The sequence below is a fragment of the Barbatula barbatula genome (genome assembly GCF_947034865.1).
Source record: "Barbatula barbatula genome assembly, chromosome: 16".
In the NCBI taxonomy this organism is placed as follows: Eukaryota; Metazoa; Chordata; class Actinopteri; order Cypriniformes; family Nemacheilidae; genus Barbatula; species Barbatula barbatula.
In genome coordinates, this window is record NC_136779.1 from 12022941 (window position 1) to 12045630 (window position 22690).

Genomic DNA, 22690 nt, shown 5'->3' on the forward strand with positions numbered 1-22690 from the left:
TGGAGTTCTTTTAATGTATACTTCAAATATAAAATGTGCACTATAGTATTTACTATGATTATCAGTTCACTGTTGTCAATAGCCTACTACAGAATACTTTGGTATCTATTAATAAAGTGTAGTAATACAGTATACTACAATTTACTGTACTTTACTATGACGTATTTTTACAAATGTATGCCCAATGCAATAAAACATAAACTATGAATAAGTGCAAAAGGGTTAAATGCTTTCGAAAGCACTGTCACGCATAACTGTTACGAATCTTTCGGTTATTGAGTTATTGGCGCCCCCTACCGAAACAATAGCCAACACGACACTTAGCACTTCCTGTTTGGGATTTCGGGTGAGTCAACAGAAGCGGACGCAATCACACGCAGGCTTTACGCAACTAAACGACTGCAAAATGACAACATAAGCACGGTGCTTTACACCCTGACGCAGACAAGGTAACGCTAACATCTCTAACGCATGAACTGTGGTCATATTTACCTCAATGTCGTCGTGTCGTTGCCTCCGCACCTGTCACTGCGGAAGAAGTGCAGTCATTCATCTCAACGCGTAGCCGCTTGTATCTAACTATCTCTGTTTATTTGCACGCAAAGTCGTATTACCGTACGCTCTGCTCACTTGCGTTACGTCGTGTCAGTGTTTGTTTACGTGCTATTTGACGTTACCTGCATCAACAACGCGTTCAATGTCATCGACACAACGTGAACATTTATCCGTTACATCGTAGCGTTCCTGAACAAATGTGTTGCTGATGAGAACCTTTTGTAACATGGTCGACTTCACTGACAGATGCCCAAATAATATAACATCATTGTTTACGCAGGTATTACAGTTAACATAATAGTTACTAGAAATTGTAGTATTCTAGTATTGTGCCACGGTCTTTACAGTATCAAGTAATGCTGTAAAACATAAATGCGGTATTTATTTAGGCGCGCGGTATTTACAGCGTGATATCGCGGTTTTGCGATTCTATTTTTGCTGTAAAGCTTGTATGTTGCTTTGACTCGCTCTCAAGTTGTTTCAAATCTGTATACATTTATTTATTTGGTTGAACACCGAGAAAGATATTTGGACGAATGCTTGTAACCAAACAGTTCTTGGATTCCATTGACTACCATAGAAGGACCATGACAGTGGTAGATAGAAGTGCCCCAGAACTGTTTGGATTCCAACATTCTTCAAAAATGTATCCTTTTGTTTTCAACTGATGAAAAAAATGATGAAGTATTTTTTCATATTGTGGTGTATGGGGTGGAAGAACTGTTTGGTTTCTAAGTAGGGCTGTGACGATAACCGCATTACCGCTTAACCGCAGTAATGTGATGTTGAGGTCATCACCGCACTTTTTTGTATTTTGATTTTTTTTGCTGGTGAAAGTTACAGGAGTGCATACATCAACTAAACACATGAATCGTTGATTATCGTAATTTACAGAATTCCGTCCAATATTTTCAAGGGCTTCTAGTGAAAAGATCGGAGGGAGAGTCCTTTGCAGTATGGGGGATTTACTTTGTGCTTGTGGCAAGCAACCGCAATATTCACGTTTATTAATGTTTTACCTCTTGCTTTAAACGTCATGCACGTATAATAAAGGTTAAATACATTGGCGTTGGAAACAAGAGGTAAGAGTAATTTATATTCGTAATGTTAAATAATTTAATAAGTGCAAATATATTATTCGTATTTAGCTAAATCAAGCAGGAATGCAAGTCCAGACGCGCGAGCACCCAAATTGAATCGGAGATGAGAGAATGGCGTCTTCTATTCCAAATGCAGTTTAAAATGTTTAAATTATTTGAATCAAAATTATCAACACAGAAGTACCAATACAGGTCGCTTAAATAAACTTGATCGCTTAGCTACTTAAAATAAACGGATGTGCAGCACCTGCGCTATGAAGAAGTGAGAGAGCCGGCTGCAGCCACTGGCATGCAGATCGTTTCCTCAAAAGCATGCTAAACAGGGCCTGCCCAAGCCTTTACGGGGCCCTAAGCGGAATTTCTTTGGGGGTCCCCCTGTGCCACCATCACAATTGACTATTGTCAATTTTTGATTATTTGCATGCACACTTAATGTTTCACTCAAATGTTTATGTAGCTATTGTTCTTTATACTATTGTGCTCTGGGCAGTCTCCTTACTAACCTGTATTTCGTTCGTTCTGCGTGAGCTTAATTCCTGTTGTTCTGTACTTTTTACAAACTCGTACTTTACAAACTAAAGCGTATTCTAATAATAACACAGGATACTGTAGCAGACTGTTACTATAAAAATGGTAATGTAGTGTTTTTGGATAGCCTAATTATAAACTTGGTGACACTGGAATAATATAATATTGAAAAATGCCCTGCCACCCAGTTCCTTGTATTATATTCATTTTGCCGTGTCCATGGGAGAGGTGACACGAGACAGAACGTTCTAATATTAATTTCGTCATGTTTCCCTGTCCCAGCTGTGCAGAAAAAATCTTTAAATAACATGGAGCTGATGTGCACAGTGTTACATTTGCACAAATACAGGCTCATTTTTACTTTATTCTACTGCCACTGTTCGATTGTAATTTGTTTAGGCTGCGTAAATTTCCTTGTATCAAGCCTAAACATTTTGCTTATATATCTTTTCTTTTGATAACTAATACTTATATTATATGTAACATAATATGGTTGGCCTTGAGTCTGAGGAAAAAAGGCGTGTAGTCGTCTTGGTTTTTATTACACCTCATTGCTCTTTGTTGTTCTGCATTCACCAAAAAATATAAAGAAGTATTTGATTTGTTTAAAAACGTCTTTGTAATTTATAAAGAACAATATATGCTACTCAATAATAGCCCAAATACATACTTTATGGATATTTGCAACCAAAATTAGAATGAAGGCGATAATATCGCATACCACTATAGAGCCACACAAAGTCACTGCACAGGAAAATCCATTTTCAGTTTCTTTCAAACAAAGAAATGTATATAGATTTTGAACAACGGGAAGGTGAATAGATGATATCATTTTTATTTTTGGGTGAACTGTTCCTTGAATTTTTGTGAGGGTGGTGTTGAATACAAAATTAGATATTTTGAAGAATTTAGGAAGTTTGACTACCATTTAAATTTGTATCTACTTCAATGTCAATCATGTCTCAGATTGTCAGTTACTAACATTTTACCAAATATCTTTCTTTTTGTTCAACAGAACAAATAAATGTATACAGGTTTGAAACAACTTGGGTGGAGTAATTCATGACAGAATTTCATTTCTGGGTGGAGTATCCCTTTAAAACCAGTTGACTTTATGTGGCTTGTGTTTCTTTACACACAGAGCACATAAAGCATAAGGGTGTTTTCACACTAGTTCCTTTTAGCCCTCCAAACGCGCTGGGAGCAGTTCAGCATGTATATGTAAACAATCCAAGTGATCTCAGACCCCAAAAGTGAACCGTACTCAAGTGGTCGGAGTACGGTTCGTTTGTGGGTCCGTTTGTGGTTTGATTTCTTTGTGACATGTCAAAGAAATAAAGTCCCAGTCCGCTTTGCGTTTCGTGTTTTGTTGTGTTTAAGGAGGAATTGTTTCTAATTATGAAGTTATTCTATTTTCTCACTGTGTTGTGAAAAGCTACAGGCCTCTGTATCGGCGAGAACCTGAAAAATAACATCGGTACTAGTGAAATGTGAATGTGAATTTTGTTATTGTTGATTTTATTTATTGTTAGATGTATTTATTGGATGTTGTCAATTGTTAATTTTTCTGTGTTTGTATTGCGAGACCACATATCAACAATAAAGTACTACTACTACTATAATTATTAGGTACATTGATTTACCGATCGTGTTTCTGATTCACATTTGACCAATTCCTAACCACATCTATCTTAATAATTACAATTGAGTGTGTATATAATCATTTATAAGTTAGCAAAGGCTTGAAGTGAAAGACGCTTTATATTTAGGTGTGCAGAATTATTAAGCACTATTTCTTTTACAGGTATAATGAGTCAAAAAAGACGTTTAAAAAAAAAAGAAAAATATGAAATGCCCATTAGAAGAATGCAATACTAGAAATTTCAACATTGAGGCGTGATCAATGGGGTAGAAAAAGGCTCATTGAGTTAGCAGTCAAACAACTGCAAAAGATTGAAGAATACGGTGTGAAACCTGGAATCTCCAAAAGTTCAAGGTTCTCAGACTTTTAGAGACTTTGCTAAAGAATCTCAACCCCCCTCCACACACACATAATAAGAACAAGCTGAAATGTTGTAAAATACATGAATATTTTTCGAGGCTTTATAGGCAGAGGGTGAAACAGTACGATAAAGATTAAAAGCGACTCCTTAAGGGCCAGCATGACATCCTTTTATACAACTGTTTGAAGAATTTATTTTCAGGAATCAGGCACCAAGTTTTAGGTTTTCATTTCTAGTCCATCTCGAACACCAGGAAGTCTGTCTTGCTCACTGTTCATTACATAACTCCCTCGCCAAAGACACTATTGTCTGGCTTGAACCGTTTCTGGTCCCTTAAAAGTCACCTGCATGTATTTCACAACCCTTAAGGAAGTGGGGGTGATATTTTAGGATTCTTTACTTTAGCAAAGTCTCTGAGAGCCTGAGAACCTTTCTGGAGACACCAGGTAGGTTGCGGTTCTAGAACATGGTGGCACTGGAGGCCTTATTCTTCATTCTTTTGCAGTTAAACTGTATGTTTTGTTATTTGTCTGTTTTTGTTTGTCTGCTAACTAGGGTTGGGTATAGTTTGGGGTTTTTTCGATACCGGTGCCAAATCGAAACTTTTAAAACTGTACCGGTGCTTAAACGTTGCCTAAATCGATACTTTAAAAAAAGATCCACAAAACACCGGTGGATGACATTAAAGAACAATATATTCAATTAAAAATCATTTATTAAATCATTTAAAACAATTTCACAACAAATGTACAATTGAAATATGGGCTGAAAATGTGTTGAATATATCAACAGATTTAGTCCAGAGAGTCTTCTAGGCTACATTATGTGCATTGTTATTAAAACAGACTGTATGTATAATGAATAAATATAATGATATGCCTAAACATGCAATCAGAGTCAAAAGCTTGACATAATGATGTCTAAAGACGAGACTGACAGATGCTACAAGGATAAAACAGCCACACCAGGCTGAACTACAGTTACTCTATCTGCCTGCCCTCTTTCCGGGGCTCTCCAAACTCTCCAAAAAGTATGCCGTCGTTGGTGTGAAGTGATTTCATTTTGCTGGAGGTGACGTAAACAACTTGTTAACAGTGTGACGAGGGGTGAACGCAGACAAAACTTTTCACAGTGGATGGGAAAGGGTCTCGTTTCGCAACTGCATCATGTCATGTAAGCTGCATTTATAACAAAGAATGGCAAGGTTGCAAATGTCATGTTAATGCACACACCTTGTACTCTGCTTATGATGTTCACTCCACTCTGTACTGCTGTGAACTGAAGAATGAACTAAATAACGCAGCCGGCCACCCTTTTCATAATACGAGTTTTAAAGGGGACTTAAAAGCGATCTCAGTTTCTTCAACAGATAACATAATTACTCACAGTATTTTAGGGGGCTAAGCTAGAACTTTAGGGGGGCTGTAGGGCCTAGCAACGCCACTGTGTTTAACCAAATAAGATGTGTTGTATTATCCAAGCTTTCCGACTCGTTCACGTGAATGAGGGCAAATGTCTCAATCGACGGCTCAGTCAGCATGTAAGTGGGACCGGAATTAGGTTTTTATTAAAACTTGTTTTTTTTCGGTCCAGTTATATACCGGATATATAGGTATGGCACCGGGGTTCGGTACCCAAACCTACTGCTAACCCAATGAGCCTTTTGCTACCCCATTGATCACACCTCAATGTTGCAATTTCTAGTATTGCATTCTTATAATGGGCATTTAATTTTCTTTTACTTTTCTGTGTATATTACATTTATTTTTTGACTCATTATACCTGTAATAGAAACAGTGCCTAATAATTCTGAACATCTAAATATAAAGTACACTAAACACTTACACTAAAAAGCCTTTGCTAACTATTATATATAACTTATAAATGATTATATACACAATTTATTGTAATTATTAAGACTGATGTGGTTAGGACTTGGTCAAATGTGCCTGGAAAAAAATATGATCAGAAAACCCATGAACCCAATAATTATGCATGCACTGTATATGTGAAAACACCCTAAAACTGCTGCTGTGTTGTTTGTTTATCTGAACCTTGTTGTTTTTTGGTCTCCATCTCTCGTCTTTTGCAGCAGGGTGCATCATGCCTAGCTCCCTCCTGAGGGCTGTCGATGTTTACGGGAGGGTTTACAGCCTTTCAACAGCGGGCCAGCAGTGGGAACATTGTCGAGATGCCCACTTGGAGTTCAAACGTGTCACCGCCGTGCAGCAGTGTTGCTGGGGCATCGCCTGTGACCACAACATCTACCTGAACGTTCATGCCAGTGATGTGCCCATTCGCTACCAAGAGGAGACATATGAGAACCAGGTGTGAGGACCATCAGTGTTACCTTGTTTTTAGTTTGGGCTACGCTTACTGATATTTCCTGCTCCCCGACAGAGGTGGAACCCCGTCGATGGTTTTTCGGACCGGCTGTTGCCCAGCGATCGCTGGCAGTGGAGTGATGTCACAGGTTTGAATCACCAGCCACTGAGTGGGTTTCAGTTGCCCTCTGAGAACTGGGAGTGGGATGCAGACTGGTACGAGGATGAAAACTTTGGTGGAGAGCCCACAGAGAAAGCGGTCGGTATTTACATCCCAGAGATCATATACACTTCTCCTTATGCTATGGCTCATCAGCTCTGCGGTTTTCAGGGATGGACCTACGCCATCGATTTTCCAGCTACGTACACAAAAGATAAAAAGTGGAATTCTTGCGTGCGACGCCGTAGATGGATACGATACAGAAGGTACAAGTCACAGGATGCCTGGGTAAAGGTGGGTACATGCACAAATGTGTTTGTCGGAAAACTGGGTTGCCAGTGTTTTTTTGTACATGCCGGTGAATGTTTTCTTTATGAGAGCAGATCCCCTCGGAGCAGACCGGAGCACTCCCCGACCCGTTCAATGACATCAGCTGCGGTGGCTGGGAGATCACTGAGGAACCCAGAGGGTGTTTGGCACTATGGGCCGTGTCTCTGCAGGGAAAGGTCAGAACTCCGTTTTAGCCTAACATAGGCCTAGGGCTGAATGATTTACAGATTTAGAATGATCATTTGTTTATCAATTTTGCGATTGCGATTTAATATGCTGTTCTTTTTTAAGCACATTATCTTCTGTATTATTTAATAAAGAAAATCGATAAATCATGGTAACCAACACCATATAAGACAGATTTACCATAAACTATAGGCCAGGCTTAAGATGATATTGATGCATGAATTGATTGACATACTACAATAGTATACAATAGTATAATGAATGATTTGTTAAATTTCTAGACATGTAATAATTATAATGACATAAATCACTGACAAATAAACTTGGTGTAACACGAAAGTCATTAATCAAAGAAACAAAAGTGCAGATAACATAATATATAAAACAAAACTGTAGCTTTACCACACAGTGATTTGATAAGCATATGTAATAAACATGTAATAAACATATCGATTGCATTTAAACACTGTCTGATAACTTGCTAGACAATCTTTAAATAGATAAGTAAAAATATACACTATTAATATATGTATAATCTTATGTATTGTCTTTTATTATCATAAGTGCTGCATGACGTTAGTAGTACGGCACACAATACCTGACACTGTGCAGCATCATCCACACAAAACAGCCAAAATAGTCCTACACAACTGACGTTTTTTTGCTCTTTTACATTAAAGTTTCCACAGCGCCACGTTCTGTAAAGCTTGAGCCTATTGTACAACAGGTCAACGTGCGAATTCATTACGTTAAATGACGTGCGGGAAGCACGCTTAAATGGAGAGCAAAGCAGTCTCAACGCCAATGAGGTGACTCGCAGAGAGCAAGCTTCCGTCCTGAGCACTTTGGGGAGAAAGAGAAAATGGCACACATTTTTTATGCTTTTGTGATGGTACTGGTCAGCTCCGAGCAGGGTCGCATCACACTGTGCATCCCCATAATTCATCGCAGTCTTTGCGATTAGAAAATTGAGTTTCACCACATCGTGATTTAATGGAAAATACAATTCATCGTTCAGCCCTACATAGGCCTACTGTGCTCAACAACATCATGTGATCTGCATTAATGCATTTACATTAATGTTATTTTGAGACATTCAATGCTAATCTCAATCTTATCATGAAAAATAAGATTTTACCAAATGTGAAGTAAAGCTGATGACTGCGACATACAGCATGTATTGTACATAATCTACATATTGTCGTTGGATCTTTGAGCCTAACAGTATTTTGTCGTTAGACAGTTAAAGATGTCGGTCTTGTTTGGAGCAGGTGTGGTTCAGGAGCGGCATCCATCATCATAATCCAGAAGGTTCTGTTTGGGAGGAGGTGTCTGTGCCAGGGGAGGTGGTGCAGGTAAGCTGTGGACCGGGTGACTTAGTGTGGGCCGTCCTGTGGGAGGGTCACCTGCTGGTCAGAGAGGGCATTGCCAGAGACTGTCTTAAGGGTGAGTGTTATAGTACATATAAACTCTTGTCAAGTTATCTCTCTATGTCTAGTTGTTTTATCCATATGTGATAATGTGCATTTACACAGGTACATCATGGGTCACAGTGGAATCACCCAATCCTGGAGTGGGTGCGGTGCATGTAGCTGTTGGTGTAAATGTAGTGTGGGCTGTTACTAAAGATCATAAGGTAAGTCTTATATTAAATAAGGAGTAGCTGCTGTCAAACTTGACAATTTGTGTTTCTATGCTTACCTTTGCCTCATCTTCTAATGTTCAACAGGTCTGGTTTAGACGGGGTGTGAATTCCCATAATCCTTGTGGCTCAGGTTGGATAGGTATGGTTGGAGAGATGGTGATGATCAATGTAGGCATCAATGACCAGGTGAGAGATTAGTACTATTATTTTTTCATCATTCTGGTTTTATTTTATAACATACTATCAAAAGATAATATAATATAATACAGGACTCGACATTAACGCTTGTCTGGGACAAGTGATGGTTTTGTATGGACAAGTGAAAGAGAATTTTACTTGCCTGAACAGACAAGTAACTTGAAAATAATAATAATAACAGCGCTATGAAAAAATTGAATTGTGCTAAGAATAATAAGAATAGGTGCATTAGACAGCTGTGTGTCTGTGTGAATTGTGTTTGTTGTGGTTGTGCTTGTTTGTGTGCGACAATAATGATACAGTGCAGATGCAGACAAATTCTCGACCATCACTTGTTTAGTATGTTAATCTGTGCACCTCATTCACCATATTCCACAGGATTCTGCATCTAGTTATGTGGACTCAATGCGCTGAGGAATCCTGTGGAATATGTCATCTGGCTGTTCTGCGTGTCTGAGTGAATGAGGTGCACAGATTACTACACGAGTGATGGTCGAGAATTTGTCTGCGTCTGAACTGTATGAGGATATAAACACTTGAACTTCATCTCCAGAGTTATTCTGATTGTTTATTGTTTATTTTACGAGCATTTTACTGTTTGAGTGAAGCTATGGTCAAGCACACACTAAAACTCAAGCATCTTCCCGAAGACCCGTCAAAATAAAAGTCCTGTTCTTTTGACCACTCAGACGAAAAAAACTGTAGTATTTGCTAATGGAAATTGTAGACACTGTAGTATACTATAGAAAGGTTCAAAAACCCTATAGTGTAGGATGTGTTATGTACAGGAAACATCACATTTAATTTATTTCCATTTAAAGGCACTTAGAACTCAGTGTGTGTGGTTGTGCTTTGTGCTCAGGTGTGGGCAATAGGTTTTGAGGACCGGGCGGTGTATTTCCGTCAGGGCGTGACAGCCAGCGAGTTGAGTGGGAAGGCCTGGAGGGTTGTGTCTGTGTCTAGAGACAGCGACCGTTCTCATTCCAGTGCCAGCACGAACAGTCTCCAGAGGTAAGCTTTTGCCTTTACCCTCAGTCTAAACTACAGCACCCGCTGAGATTTTGAAAATGTTTGCCTTCTTATTCACCACTAGATGGCATCTTTCTTTTTTTCAGCGCTGGCTGTTTCTTTGGTGGTGAAGTGCGTCTCCAGTCTCAAGCTTCTGTGGTAAGCAACATCGACCCTGATACTGAGATAGCAGCGGGTGAAGTTCTTCCCGCCTCTGAGACCGAAGACGCCCCTAAACCACATATCCCCAAAGTCACCAGTGACAGCTTCATCTCAGAGCTAGTGTCCGACCGTGATTGTCAGATCGGTCGGCGTGATGCGTCCGCGCCAGCAGCTGGTCCGTCTATCCCTGAGGAGGAGTCTGCAGAAAAGGAAGTGGAGGACAGGGGTTCTCCAGCACAGGTTCTCTCTCCTAGCCAATCAGGTGGGCTGGACCCTCAGTGGAGCAATGTGGACCTGGAAGAGGCTCAGAGTCAGACTTCAGGACCTGCGGGTGACACAGCCGATACCAGCAGTTTGTCTTCTGTCGCTACCTATAATTTGGCCCAGGAGGAGCCTTACGGGACTGATGAGCATCAAAAATGGGCCTGGGTCAGTGGTGGAGGATGTGTGGTCGACAGTCACATGCAGCTTAACTGGTTTAACTCCTCTGCATCCACAGGTCAGTCACACTTTTTTTATATTTGATAACTGTTATATAATGGTAAGTAAACCAAAACCAAAATATGTTAAGGCATTTATAAATATTTTATTGAAAATATTATTCTAATATTATATCATGTCATTTTGTCCCAGTGTGATATTTGTTTACAGAATAGAAATAACCTATTTTATTATTAATATCGATGTAAGGAAATCAACGTTTTAAACTAAAATAAAACGTAAAAGTTTTTTTACATAAATGACACGTGAATATAATTTAATAATAAAGAATGTATTGATAGTGACAGCTTTTTAATCGCCTTAAATTTCACCCCAAAACTAAATAAATAATTTATTCACTCTCATATCATTTCAAACTTGTATAACTTTCTTCTGCAGAAAACAAATGAAGATATTTGAAGAATGTTGGTAGAACTTTTGAGGAACATTAGTAACAATTATCCATCTTCCATTGTATGGACACAAAACCACGGAGACATTTCTCAAAATATCTTCTTTTGTGTTCCACAGAGAAAAGATTCATATACCGGTTTTGATGTGAGGGTGAATAAATTATTGTAGAATTCATTTTTTTAACGAATTATCCTTATGTTTATTGAATGTCATTCTCATAACTGTGTCTCCGCAGCACTGAACTGCTCTATGCAGGCCATGTCTCTTTCTATCACACCCGCACAAACAGCGGCCTGGCGCAAACAGATTTTTGAGCAGCTCAGTGAACGCTCCAAGAGAGAAATGGAGAATTTCACACATTACGAGCAGGCCATTGAACAGGTAGGTGCTTAAAAACAGAAAGGTTCACCTCATGTGAATTTTTCCTCAATGCTAAACAATTGCTTTTTATAACTTATTTTTTATATGATTGTATCCAGACTATCATTGATATCGCGAAAGTAAGTGTTCAAAAGTTAGACTGATAGCCCATTGTAATATTATACGCTGCATCCTTCAAACTGGTAGAACCTTCAGATGCCCCTAGAAACATTCTCTGTCTTTCAAAAAGAAAAGAAAAAACAAGTGAATAACGTCCCTGATTCTCATTCGTCTCAAAGTCCGTGTGGGTGAAGAAGGGCAGCATGCAGTGGTGGCGAGACTGGAAACCTCACAAGTGGGTGGATGTTCAGTTTGCGTTGGAGCAGTTCTCAGGAACAGACGGCATCAAGGATGGCATTCTGTTTATCTACTACACCTTCAACGACGAGAAGAAGGTAAACTACTTCTAAAAACTTCATGCCATCTGCTGTTTAAATGCTTGCAGACTTCATGAAATCCAATTGCATTTATTTATTTATTATTTATTTTCAAGTATCTGCACACATTCATCAATGAAGTGACAATACTGGTGCCAGTACTCAATGAATCCAAGCACACGTTTGCCATCTACACAGCTGAGAGAACCAAACAGAGGTGGCCCATCCGTCTGGCTGCGACAGCAGAGCTGGAGATGCATGACTGGGTAAGCAAATAACATCAGGGATGTTTATCTCCATCACTGTAATTTTATTTTGAACCTGTTTTTTAATCCCATCAGCTGGCTCTGCTCAGTGTGTCCTGCTGTGACTCCAGAGGTGTACAAGGCCCTCCCTCAAAACAGGCCATCTGGTCGGTCACCTGTAAAGGTGACATCTTTGTTAGCGAGCCTACGAAAGAACTAGAAGCATCTCTCTATCCGACACCATGTGATCAGATGTAAGGATTACATTTTAGTAGGGCTGTCGATTAATCGCGATTAATTATATCCGCTAATAAAGTTTGTGCTTGCATAATATATGTCTGTGTACTGTGCATACTTATTTTGTATTTATAAACACATACACATACATGTACATATTTAAGAAAAATATAAAAATGAATTCACATTTATATATGATAACAATTATTTTGTACAAATATTTTCTAAATATGTATACACGTGTTCATGTGTTTATAATAAAAGCACAATATACAGGCACAGTACACAGACATAAATGATGTAAACAAACTTTTATTCTGGATGCGATTAATCACGATTAATCGTTTACTGCCCTACATTTTAGTCTATATTTAACTGCCAAACATGTAGTTGATGCATTTATAACTACAAATATAATTGGTGTTCAAAAACCTTTTAAACAGTATTGTGAGGGTGTTAATGTTTCATTGTGAACAGGTTCTGGCGTCAAGTGGGAGGCCATTTGCGTATTATTGAATCTAACAGTCTTGGTGTGGTGTGGGGGATTGGTTACGACCACACCGCCTGGGTTCATACTGGAGGCTACGGAGGAGGATTCTTTCAGGGTAAATCCATCACCATTATTTCATGATAGAATAAATAAACTATAAGTTCATATAAGTTCATTCCACACGGGTAGGGTTGGCAAGCTGCACAGACAACATCTACACACAGACGGATGTGAAGAGTGTTTATATATATGAGAACCAGCGCTGGAACCCTGTCAATGGTTACACTAACAGGTAAACACCGAGCCTTATTATACAATCAACAGTTTTGTGTTTTAGACATACTCAGTGTGCCCAGTCTTCTATTTTTCCACCAGGGGTCTCCCTACAGATCGGTACATGTGGAGTGATGCCTCAGGTCTGAAGGAGTGCACCAAAACTAATTCTAAACCACCCTCCCCAAACTGCACATGGGTATGTTCTGTTAACCATATTCAATGTATGGATAAATGCATTAAGCTGTGTGCTCAATTGTGGGATTCATTTGAATGTAAAGATAGTAAAGTGGTTTTGTACATGTATGCATTATGCCATGCAGGTGTCAGACTGGACTATTGACTACGCTGTGGCAGGAGGAACAGACAGAGAGGGCTGGCAGTATGCAGGAGACTTTCCTGCGTAAGTCGTACTGTTGTATCCACTGAAAGCTTTGGTTTTTACAAGCTATTTGCTTTGTTTCAGTGCTTGAATTATTAAATTAATTGTGCAAATCAGGTTATGGTGCAAAGATGATCAATACATTTGTATCCGTACAACGCAGGCTGGATTTGACCACAGTAATAAATTGCACAAGAGATTAAGTAGATATGAGATAATGAGTCTGATTAAAAAAATTACACTTTCATGTAAATAAAGTCATTGAAAACCGGGGAAAATTATATTTCCTGGAAAAGTAATGAAAATGAATTGTCTTAAAGGCACAAGATGATTAGCATTTAAAAATCCATAAAACATTTAGACAAATCACAATACCTCTCCTGGCCTACAGGGGACCGTGAGGGGTGGTTGAAAAACGCTGTATTTTCCACATAACGTGCATTTTTGTATCTCCCCTCTATGAAACGAGCAGATATTTTAGAAAGCTCAAGGTGTGCTTTGATTGGCCAGTTAACCAGTGCGTAGTGATTGGTCCAATACTGCAAGCGTGTGACGGAAATGTAATGCCTCTCACCATATTAAGAACATCAGGTTCCAAAGCAATTGTACTGACAGGTGATAAAATGTCATTGGTCCTTCCTCAATTCAATTCTATTCAATTAAATATTATTTATATAGCGCTTTTCACAATGTGCATTGTTCCAAAGCAGCTTTACAGGGGAAAATAAGAAAAAACTAAAAACACAAAAGAGGTAAAACACTGTGCATGGTGTTAATATAACAAGTTAAATTATTCTAGTAAATAATATCAAATAAATGCAGACACCCGGTCGTTTATTTAGCATATTTGCATTAAGTCAATGTTTGGCTAAAAAGATGTGTCTTTAATCTAGATTTTTAATTGGGCGAGTGTGTCTGATCCTCGAATAGCGTCGGGAAGGCTATTCCAGAGTTTAGGTGCTACGTATGAGAAAGCTCGAATTAGTTATTCTAGGTATTATCAAAAGTCCAGAGTTTTGAGATCTTAGAGAGCGTGATGGGTTTAGTATGATAGAAGCTCTGTTAGGTAGGTAGGGGCTTAACCGTTTAAGGCTTTATAAGTGATTAAAAGAACTTTAAAGTCAATACGATACTTAATGGGTAGCCAGTGAAGGGTTGATAACATTGGGGTTATGTGATCGTATTTTCTGGACCTGGTTAGAACTCTGGCAGCTGCGTTCTGAACTAACTGTAGTTTGTTTATTGATGATGCAGGACAACCACTAAGTAGCGCAGTAGTCAAGTCTTGAGGTCATAAATGCATGAATAAGCTTCTCTGCGTCAGCAACACACAGAATATTTCGTAATTTGGCAACATTTCTAAGGTGGAAAAAGGCTGTTTTGGAGATGTGATTGCGAAATGACAGGTTGCTGTCTAATATAACGCCTAGATCTTTTACTGTATTTGTTGGAGTAACAGTACATCCTTCAATTTGCAGGTTATAATCCAAAATATTCGATTTACGTATCTTTGGTCCGATAAGTAATATTTTTGTTTTATTAGAATTTAAAAGAAGGAAATTACAAGTCATCCAGTGTTTTATATCTTCGATGCACTTTGCTAATTTGGATAGCTCATATCAATCGAGCCTGAATCTGATCCGGAAAATGAAGATGATCAAGCGGAAACATCAACTTTGCCAACGTAAGGTTTAATTTAAAAAAGATGAGGTTAAATAGTTATAAACTATAGCTAACTGTTTTACCTTTTACATACGACGTTATTGAGACTATGAACAAACAACCTTGTACATCATACAGAGTTTGTGTGAGATAAAAAACAAGCTGGCATTACAGCAGGAAATGGTAACATAATAAATAACGCATGCACTTTTGCCCTTCTTGATCAACCAGTGTAATGCCATGTCTCTTTGCGACTCAAAGACAGTAAACCCCATTATAAACACAACATTTGTTGCCTCTAGTTGGAACATTATTACTGTTTATTAGAACTTATGTTGTCTTTTTTCGTGTGGCGGCACAAACACACGACAAACTCGACTCAACTGAGTGTATGAGTTATACTTTCTCATATCTAGTTATTTGGAAAGAATGGAGTAGTCATGGAACTTAGCTGTTCACAAACTGTAAACATTGATACTTGCATCACATCACTATTTCAGCACATTTCACATCTGGTTAAATTAGACTTTGGGTTGTTTGTGAATGAGACGCAGGTTTTAATGCTGAAGTGCCGCCACCGTTTTGTTCGACTCACCAGAGTCATGTAGCCATTTAATCACAGTGTACAGCAATATTACTTTTACCCGCATGGTTGAGAGAGAACTAATCCCCTCTATGGTTTTCTCTGAATTTATTTACTGTTCTAGGTCATACCATGGAAACAAAACAATAAAGGACTTTGTCCGGCGCAGGCGTTGGGCCAGGTATGTTTCATTTTGTATATCCTGCTCCCCTGAGCTCTGTTTATCCATGCACTTATGATTATACCTTGTTCTTTCATCTTAGAAAGTGTAAACTCACAACAACCGGCCCCTGGCAGGAGGTTCCGCCTATACCTCTGATTGACGTAACAATCCTGCCGTGCGGGCCAAAGAACACAGTAGAACAGGTGCCACTTTGGGCCATCAGTAACAAAGGGGACGTCTTGTGTCGCCTGGGTGTCACCTCACTGACCCCTGCAGTAAGAGCCAAGTTTATTATTTTCTAGATTAAAGATAATTGATTTACGCAATGTTTTGGATGTTCATAAGGTCATAACTTATTTGTTTTTTGTGAATACTATTTTACAATTACTTAACAATGTTGCAGGTTTATGTAACTCTCACTAAAGCGATGTGTTTTTTTGCATTCAGGGGTCTTCATGGCTACACGTAGGAACTGACCAGCCTTTCAAGTCCATTTCTATAGGTGCTGTCCATCAGGTTTGGGCGATCGCTAAAGATGGTTCGGCATTCTATAGGGGCTCTGTATCGGCCCAGAACCCAGCTGGTGAGAGAGAACATTTATTTTTCTACTGTTTCCTAGTTGCAATGTACTGAAAATTCATACACCCGCCATCGAAATAAACGCACCATCATCCAGACGCTCTTTCTTTACGTTACATATTTTGCGCAATTTCTATCTGTCATGCTAATGTTGCGACATCGCCTGCAGTAACCTTACAAAGGCAAGTTTTATCTGTGCTTACAGGAGATTGCTGGTACCACATCCCCTCTCCGGCTGGACAGAAGCTCAAACAGGTGTCAGTGGGCAGGACGTCGGTTTACACTGTGGATGAAAATGGTAAACCAATACACCTCTTCTGAAGATGGTCTCCATAGAAGCTTAAATATAAATACTGTATATGCAAACAGCAGAACTATAGTGCAATTGTTTATTTGTTTGCTTACGTTGCACTTTACATGCAGGTAACCTGTGGTACAGACAGGGTGTGACCCCCAGTTACCCTCAGGGCTCATCTTGGGAGCACATCTCTAATAACGTGCGAAAAGTATCAGTGGGACCTCTGGACCAGGTCTGGTATATTTCCTCGTAAATAGTTATAAGGGTGTGGAAATATGGATTACTGATGCATTGTGATTCATCCTCAAATAGATTTTTTTTACAGAATATTGCAGCGTTATGATAAACAATGTTTCTGTGCCATTTTTTTATTTATGTGCCCCCACAATATTTAATGAAAATCTGAAAATGCACTTTAGTGGCGATCCTCTGATGACATCAGTTAGACAGCTTGGGCGGAACATCCTCCCCTCAGTCACATGGGTTGCACACCGGACAAGAAGCACAATGTCACATCCCTTTTAAAAAAATGTAACACATTGTTTTATATGAGGGTACACACACCGGTGGCACCTTTTGTTGTCTGGTGGCTGTGCTCCTCTAAAATTCACTGAAACTACACTGTGTCAAACACAAGCCACGCTCACAATTTTTGTCATGCAAGTTTCACTTGGAAATGCGTCAGAAAACTGAAGTAAAGATGATCACCACTTCTGGTTAAAGTGGACCAAATGATTCTGAATTGAGCCACAAAAATTCATTATCAGAATTATACGATTTTTTGTAATGATGTACAAACAAATGCTGATTTAAACTGTAAAGCATGTACGACACAGAGTTTATATTCACTTTTAAGCAATACAACAGTAATATTTGTACATGTATTTAGGAATAATACTAAAACAGCTGTATGTGGGAGACTGACCAACTCAGTTTTACAAAATCTTAAACACAGACGTGACAAACCCTCTCAAGTCAACTCTATTGCTCTATATTTGTATAGTATAGATTTAGCATAAATAAATTTACACAGCATCAAGACTTCCTAAAAATGATAACTGAGGCATGGTGTGTCCACAACGTAAGTTTGTTTTTAGGTGACCAGGTTTTTTCCCTTTGTAAATGCAACATGTGTGTTTTCTCTCTTAGGTGTGGATCATTGCAGATAAAGTGCAGGGTAGCCACAGTCTCAGCTGTGGAACTGTATGTCGCCGGCTGGGGATTCTGCCTACAGAACCCAAAGGTCACTCGTGGGACTATGGCATTGGGGTGAGCAATGCCGATATAGTTCAGACTGTTATATTTGACTGTAAAGACATAGACAATCAAATCGAATGGGCGGAAAATGAGAAATCCTGTTTTGTCTTCTCAGGGTGGATGGGATCACATAACGGTAAGGGGGAATGCCATGGAAACTCCTCGCATCCAGCTGCCACCCTTAACTGACAACAGCAGTCACCAAACATCAGGCCGCAGTCCACTGCAAACCCGTAACCAGCCTGAGATGAATGGAAACCCAGTAGGATGCTAGTTAAGCACCCCCAGCGTATCTCACTAACCATTTCTAATATAGCCATATTCATAACCATTATGAATATAGCCATAACCATTTCTTCTGTAGCACATAGAGTGGCTCACTTCAGCTCAAGCTCCTGTGTGCAGATGACTGTGTGTTTTTATTCGACCCTTTCATCACATCCTCTTGTTGGTCTGTTTTCCTTGTTGACTTTACAAACATTTGTTTGTGCTTTCGTGGATAATGCGGTCACTTCCAGTACTGCTCTCTCTTTTATTCCAGTTGTCTTTGGATAGGATCTTAATTTAATGGTTATTTATTTGTTTGTGGTCATACCTTTTTGCAATTCTTTATTGGAGTTTAGGGGCATTGAATACAAAAGGCACAATGTGAGCAACAGAAAATATTCAACACACATTTTAGATAAAACATTACAAACAAAGCTATCAATTCAAACACCTGCTTCTGAAATGTGAGTTATGGGGAAGAAGAAAATACAGTATATTATATAGTAGTGGTGTGAAGCCCAGCACATGCCATTCAAAAAGATATAGTTATATGGTAGCCATGAATTAAGAATTCGTTCCCACAGATATTTACTATATGTGCATGGTTTGATCATTCATTGCATTGTTAAAGGTCAATTGTGCCCACGTTTGACTAATTTGCTCTGTAGTTTGAGAATTCAGGCTCACGTTTCAATAACTCCTATCTGCAATTTTATAAACTCATCACTGCTTAATAATAAAAGACTTACGAGAATACATTTTTGGTGATGTTTGCAAATCATGATCTTTAAACAGGCTGGACTGTGACTGGGAACCTGTTTACAAAAAGGATGCAAAAATTCTAAAACGTGGACACAGTTTTCCCTAAACAAGGAAGCTAATTTGTAAATTATGCTTACGTATAAATATATCAAATTCATTTTGCGGTCACAATATAGGTTTTTCTCATGTCATGCGCGGGGCTCCGTAAAGTGGCATATATTATGGCATCATTTAGCGACCAAGATATCCAAAAGAGCAAAAACTGTCTGTAATAACACTTTTGTTATCTGCTTATATCAAATGGATAATTTCACATTTTTACTCAAAGGTGAAATGGCAATGTGGTACTATGTAAAAGGAGGAAATGTTTGTTTTTTAGTGCAATATTTAATTTTGAACTCGACAATGTTGTGAAACATTTCTTTTCTCAGGATGACATGTCATTTCTTTCCACTCACATATAACAATGGAGTAATTCTGTTTAAAGGCAGCAGCACAATTTCAGAGAGTGACAGTATTTATACAAAAACTTTGACTGTTTTTATCTTTCCTATTCTGATAAGTTATGTTGTGAATATGTGGCTGTATAAATTTGAACAATTTATGTTATACCATTAGATGTTGGTATTTAAGGGCCTAATGTGAATCAATTGTGGGCATTATTTAAGGTCACTGCTGTACATAAATACATTTATATTAAATATATGCAGGAGAGAGAGAGAGAGAGTTGACACATTGTCGCTCCACCGGTCTGTGAACTTGAAAATGAAATAGATAGAATAGTTTTAAATTATTAAGGGTAGACAGATAGGCTCGCTGAAAATGCTACTGTAAGAAAACAACAGTAAAGTGAATCTCAGAGTGCACTTTAGCTTTCAGTGTCATCGTGCATGGTTTGTGTCCACAATAAATATAAAGATCTACTCCACAACTCTGTACTTTTTCCATTTCAAGATATACTGTAACCTCTTAGGGACCAGAAGAGTCACACGACTCATTTTGATGTAAGGTTGGCAAATAACATCCACGTTGCGTTTGGCCACCCATTTGCACGCACTTAAATGAGCGCATTCGCATAGCAAGCACGTAAACCCAACTACAACCCTTTCTTTCGTCTTACGAGCTGCATTCACTTCCTCGTGGCCCGTCACTATAATGTCCTATCATTCAACACTCCGCATCACGAGTCTGTTATACGGCGGTGTGTGTGTCAGCTGCCCTGGCTGAAGGTGTGAATGTGGTTCAGGTAGCTGGAGAGGTCCTCCTCGCCCTCCTCCTCCAGATGCTGCTGATAACACTGCAGGAGACGGGAGGCGTCACTCTCCGCCTTCTCGCGAGGCAGGCACGCATTAGACATACCCAGGATGATGGTGGTTAACGACTTAATGTAATTCTTGGCCAGCGTCAGAGTCTCGATCTTGGAAAGTTTCTTGTCTGTTTTGACGTGGGGTATAGCCTCGCGCAGTGCCTGGAAGGCGTTGTTGAGTTTGTGCATCCTCTGCCTTTCCCTCTCGTTGCTCTCCAGCCTGCGCACGTTGCTCTCCTTGGCGGTGCCGTTGTGCCGCCGGCGGCGCTTGCCCGCTCGCGAGCCCCCGTCACTCCTCCGCGTCCTCCAGGTCCGGTCGAGCCTCACGGACGCCTCCGAGCCCTCCTGCTCGCTGGAACCTGGCTCCGTTTCTAGAGTAAAGTCTGGGTCATCCTGCTCTGCCCAAGATTGACCGTTCCGTTTTGACCCCTTTCCTTTGGACTTCATGCTTCACCCACACCCTGGTGTAGGGGCCCTGCTACGATCATACACGTTGGTTTGGAGAAAAACACACATTTATAATGCAAACAATCTATGTTTGTATGTATGACTTTAGCTCATATGTACCGTTCTCTAAACACGTAAACAGCAACTTGGAATAAACAACTGAGGGCATACTGACCCCTGCTATGTGGGTTTAAAAACCCACAAATCACCTTTATCATAGTATCTCATAATATTACTGCAATAATACGCATAGTTATATATTCAACAAGACACTTGTTTTTAGTTTTATATAATAACAGTAAGGAAAGTACACTACTGCATTATATTTTTCTAATGAAGCAATGAGTTTTAATTTTCAAGACATTTGCCTACAAACAAAAGTTGTTGTATAATAGTTAACATCAATGCGTCCACATGTATATGATCTCTTATATCTGCCTCGTGCACTAGCTGTCAGTCGTCGCTTTTTAGGGGAAAAAGTTATTCTTACCTCACAATTAATGTCCGCCAAACTCAAAGTGATGATAAGAGCGTTATTGCGGGCGTTGATGTCGAGCTGACAGCCGCAGTCAGAATGAAAGGATAACGGTCACATGCGCTCTACCTGTTGCTGCTCGATGTCCACGTAGCGCTTTTTCAGCCAATCAAATGCGGGATCCGTTTGGTGTCGAGTCACTCATGAACTGGCGCATATCTCGGAAATAGAGATTTGAATCTTGTTCATGCGTTCAGATGGTGACAGCCCTCTGCCACATCTCTGCTCTTCGGATGCCGTAAAGAAGAGGAGAAATACTGCTGATGAAATGTTCTTAACCATGCAAATCACAAACACATTGACGCGTGGGGACTTTACAGGAATAGACATCGAGTTTCAAGTGGATTTATTTTTTAAAGAAAGAAAGAGAGAAAGAGAGAGAGAGAAAGAATGGGACTGGAGAGATACAACTGTATCCATATCATTTTATCAGTTTAAAACACTCAAATATTTGCAAAGGCATTTGCATTTCAAGTTGCTTTTGCATGCATACCCTTTAAACATTTCAAGGAGCTGTACTGTATCTTTTGTCGTAAGGTCTCATCAAATGTGTACAGGGAACCTCCCTTTAAACAAACCGTGGCATCAGACAGATCAAACACAGACATGTTTATTTTTCACCTGACAACGGGGAACCTTAAGGGAAGATCTTCATTTGAACCGTTTTCTCGTGTTTTTTCATGTTGCTCTCTAGTTGCATTCCCTGCATGGTTGCATGAAAAAAGCACGATATCTGAATATACACTTCAAATTCTTCTGAGTGTACTTAAGCGAGGCATTATGGGTTAAGTAGACTTGGGACTACTTAGGCCCACTTTATAGTCAATAAATATTCTTTTAAGTAGGTGTAACTGTTGTAAATTTTGAGCACACAACTAAATGGCATCTATATTTTCAGAAAAGTACCTAAACATAGTGCATGCATTACACTGTTAAAAAAATGTCACATATTTCTGAAATACAGGCAAGATCTGTTAAATTACAGAAAAGATTGAAAATTTAATTTGTAATTTTGTGAGTTTACGGGAAAACTGTTACTTTAACAGTATATTTCAGGCACCCCAGCTCTGTTTTACAAGATTTTTCAACAGTCTATTTCTGAAATACGGTCAAAAACCATCAAATTACTGAAAAAGCCTGCAAGAAAATTTCATTTTTTACAGTGATTTGAACAAAGTCATTTCGGACCCGCATGTGAATTTACTGTTTTTTATATACTATCATCCTACATAATGTAAAAAACCTTCTGTGAAAATATAAACTTAACATCTTTAATAATGACTGAGTACGGCCATGTCAGAAGTTGAAATCATA

At 39.1% G+C, this 22690-nt stretch overlaps 2 protein-coding genes across 2 annotated transcripts; one reads left to right on the forward strand and one right to left on the reverse strand.

Annotated features, from left to right (window-relative positions):
• Positions 1-336: 336 nt before the first annotated feature.
• Positions 337-20017, forward strand: tecpr1a (tectonin beta-propeller repeat containing 1a). The gene is made up of 25 exons (XM_079476621.1): positions 337-449; positions 6279-6514; positions 6587-6769; positions 6842-6964; positions 7054-7176; positions 8458-8632; positions 8722-8822; positions 8916-9017; positions 9892-10040; positions 10145-10698; positions 11329-11474; positions 11753-11908; positions 12007-12156; positions 12232-12389; positions 12850-12977; positions 13052-13154; positions 13238-13334; positions 13459-13538; positions 15887-15943; positions 16026-16200; positions 16373-16508; positions 16710-16802; positions 16928-17034; positions 17952-18071; positions 18175-20017. Exons 2-25 carry the CDS (start codon positions 6290-6292, stop codon positions 18331-18333), a joined length of 3600 nt encoding a protein of 1199 aa, XP_079332747.1. The 5' UTR covers positions 337-449; positions 6279-6289; the 3' UTR covers positions 18334-20017.
• bhlha15 (basic helix-loop-helix family, member a15) lies at positions 18653-21418 on the reverse strand. Its single transcript, XM_079476625.1, has 2 exons — positions 21332-21418; positions 18653-20872 (listed from the first exon to the last, which is right to left on the reverse strand). Exon 2 carries the CDS (start codon positions 20839-20841, stop codon positions 20299-20301), a length of 543 nt encoding a protein of 180 aa, XP_079332751.1. The 5' UTR covers positions 20842-20872; positions 21332-21418; the 3' UTR covers positions 18653-20298.
• Positions 21419-22690: the final 1272 nt, after the last annotated feature.

Coding starts and splice junctions, on each gene's coding strand:
- bhlha15 (XM_079476625.1), bottom strand. CDS start 20,841: ATGAAGTCCAAAGGAAAGGGGTCAAAACGGAACGGTCAATCTTGGGCA.
- tecpr1a (XM_079476621.1), top strand. CDS start 6,290: ATGCCTAGCTCCCTCCTGAGGGCTGTCGATGTTTACGGGAGGGTTTAC. Junction 12,157..12,231: donor AGCTGGAGATGCATGACTGG/GTAAGCAAATAA, acceptor TAATCCCATCAG/CTGGCTCTGCTCAGTGTGTC. Junction 17,035..17,951: donor CAGTGGGACCTCTGGACCAG/GTCTGGTATATT, acceptor TTTCTCTCTTAG/GTGTGGATCATTGCAGATAA.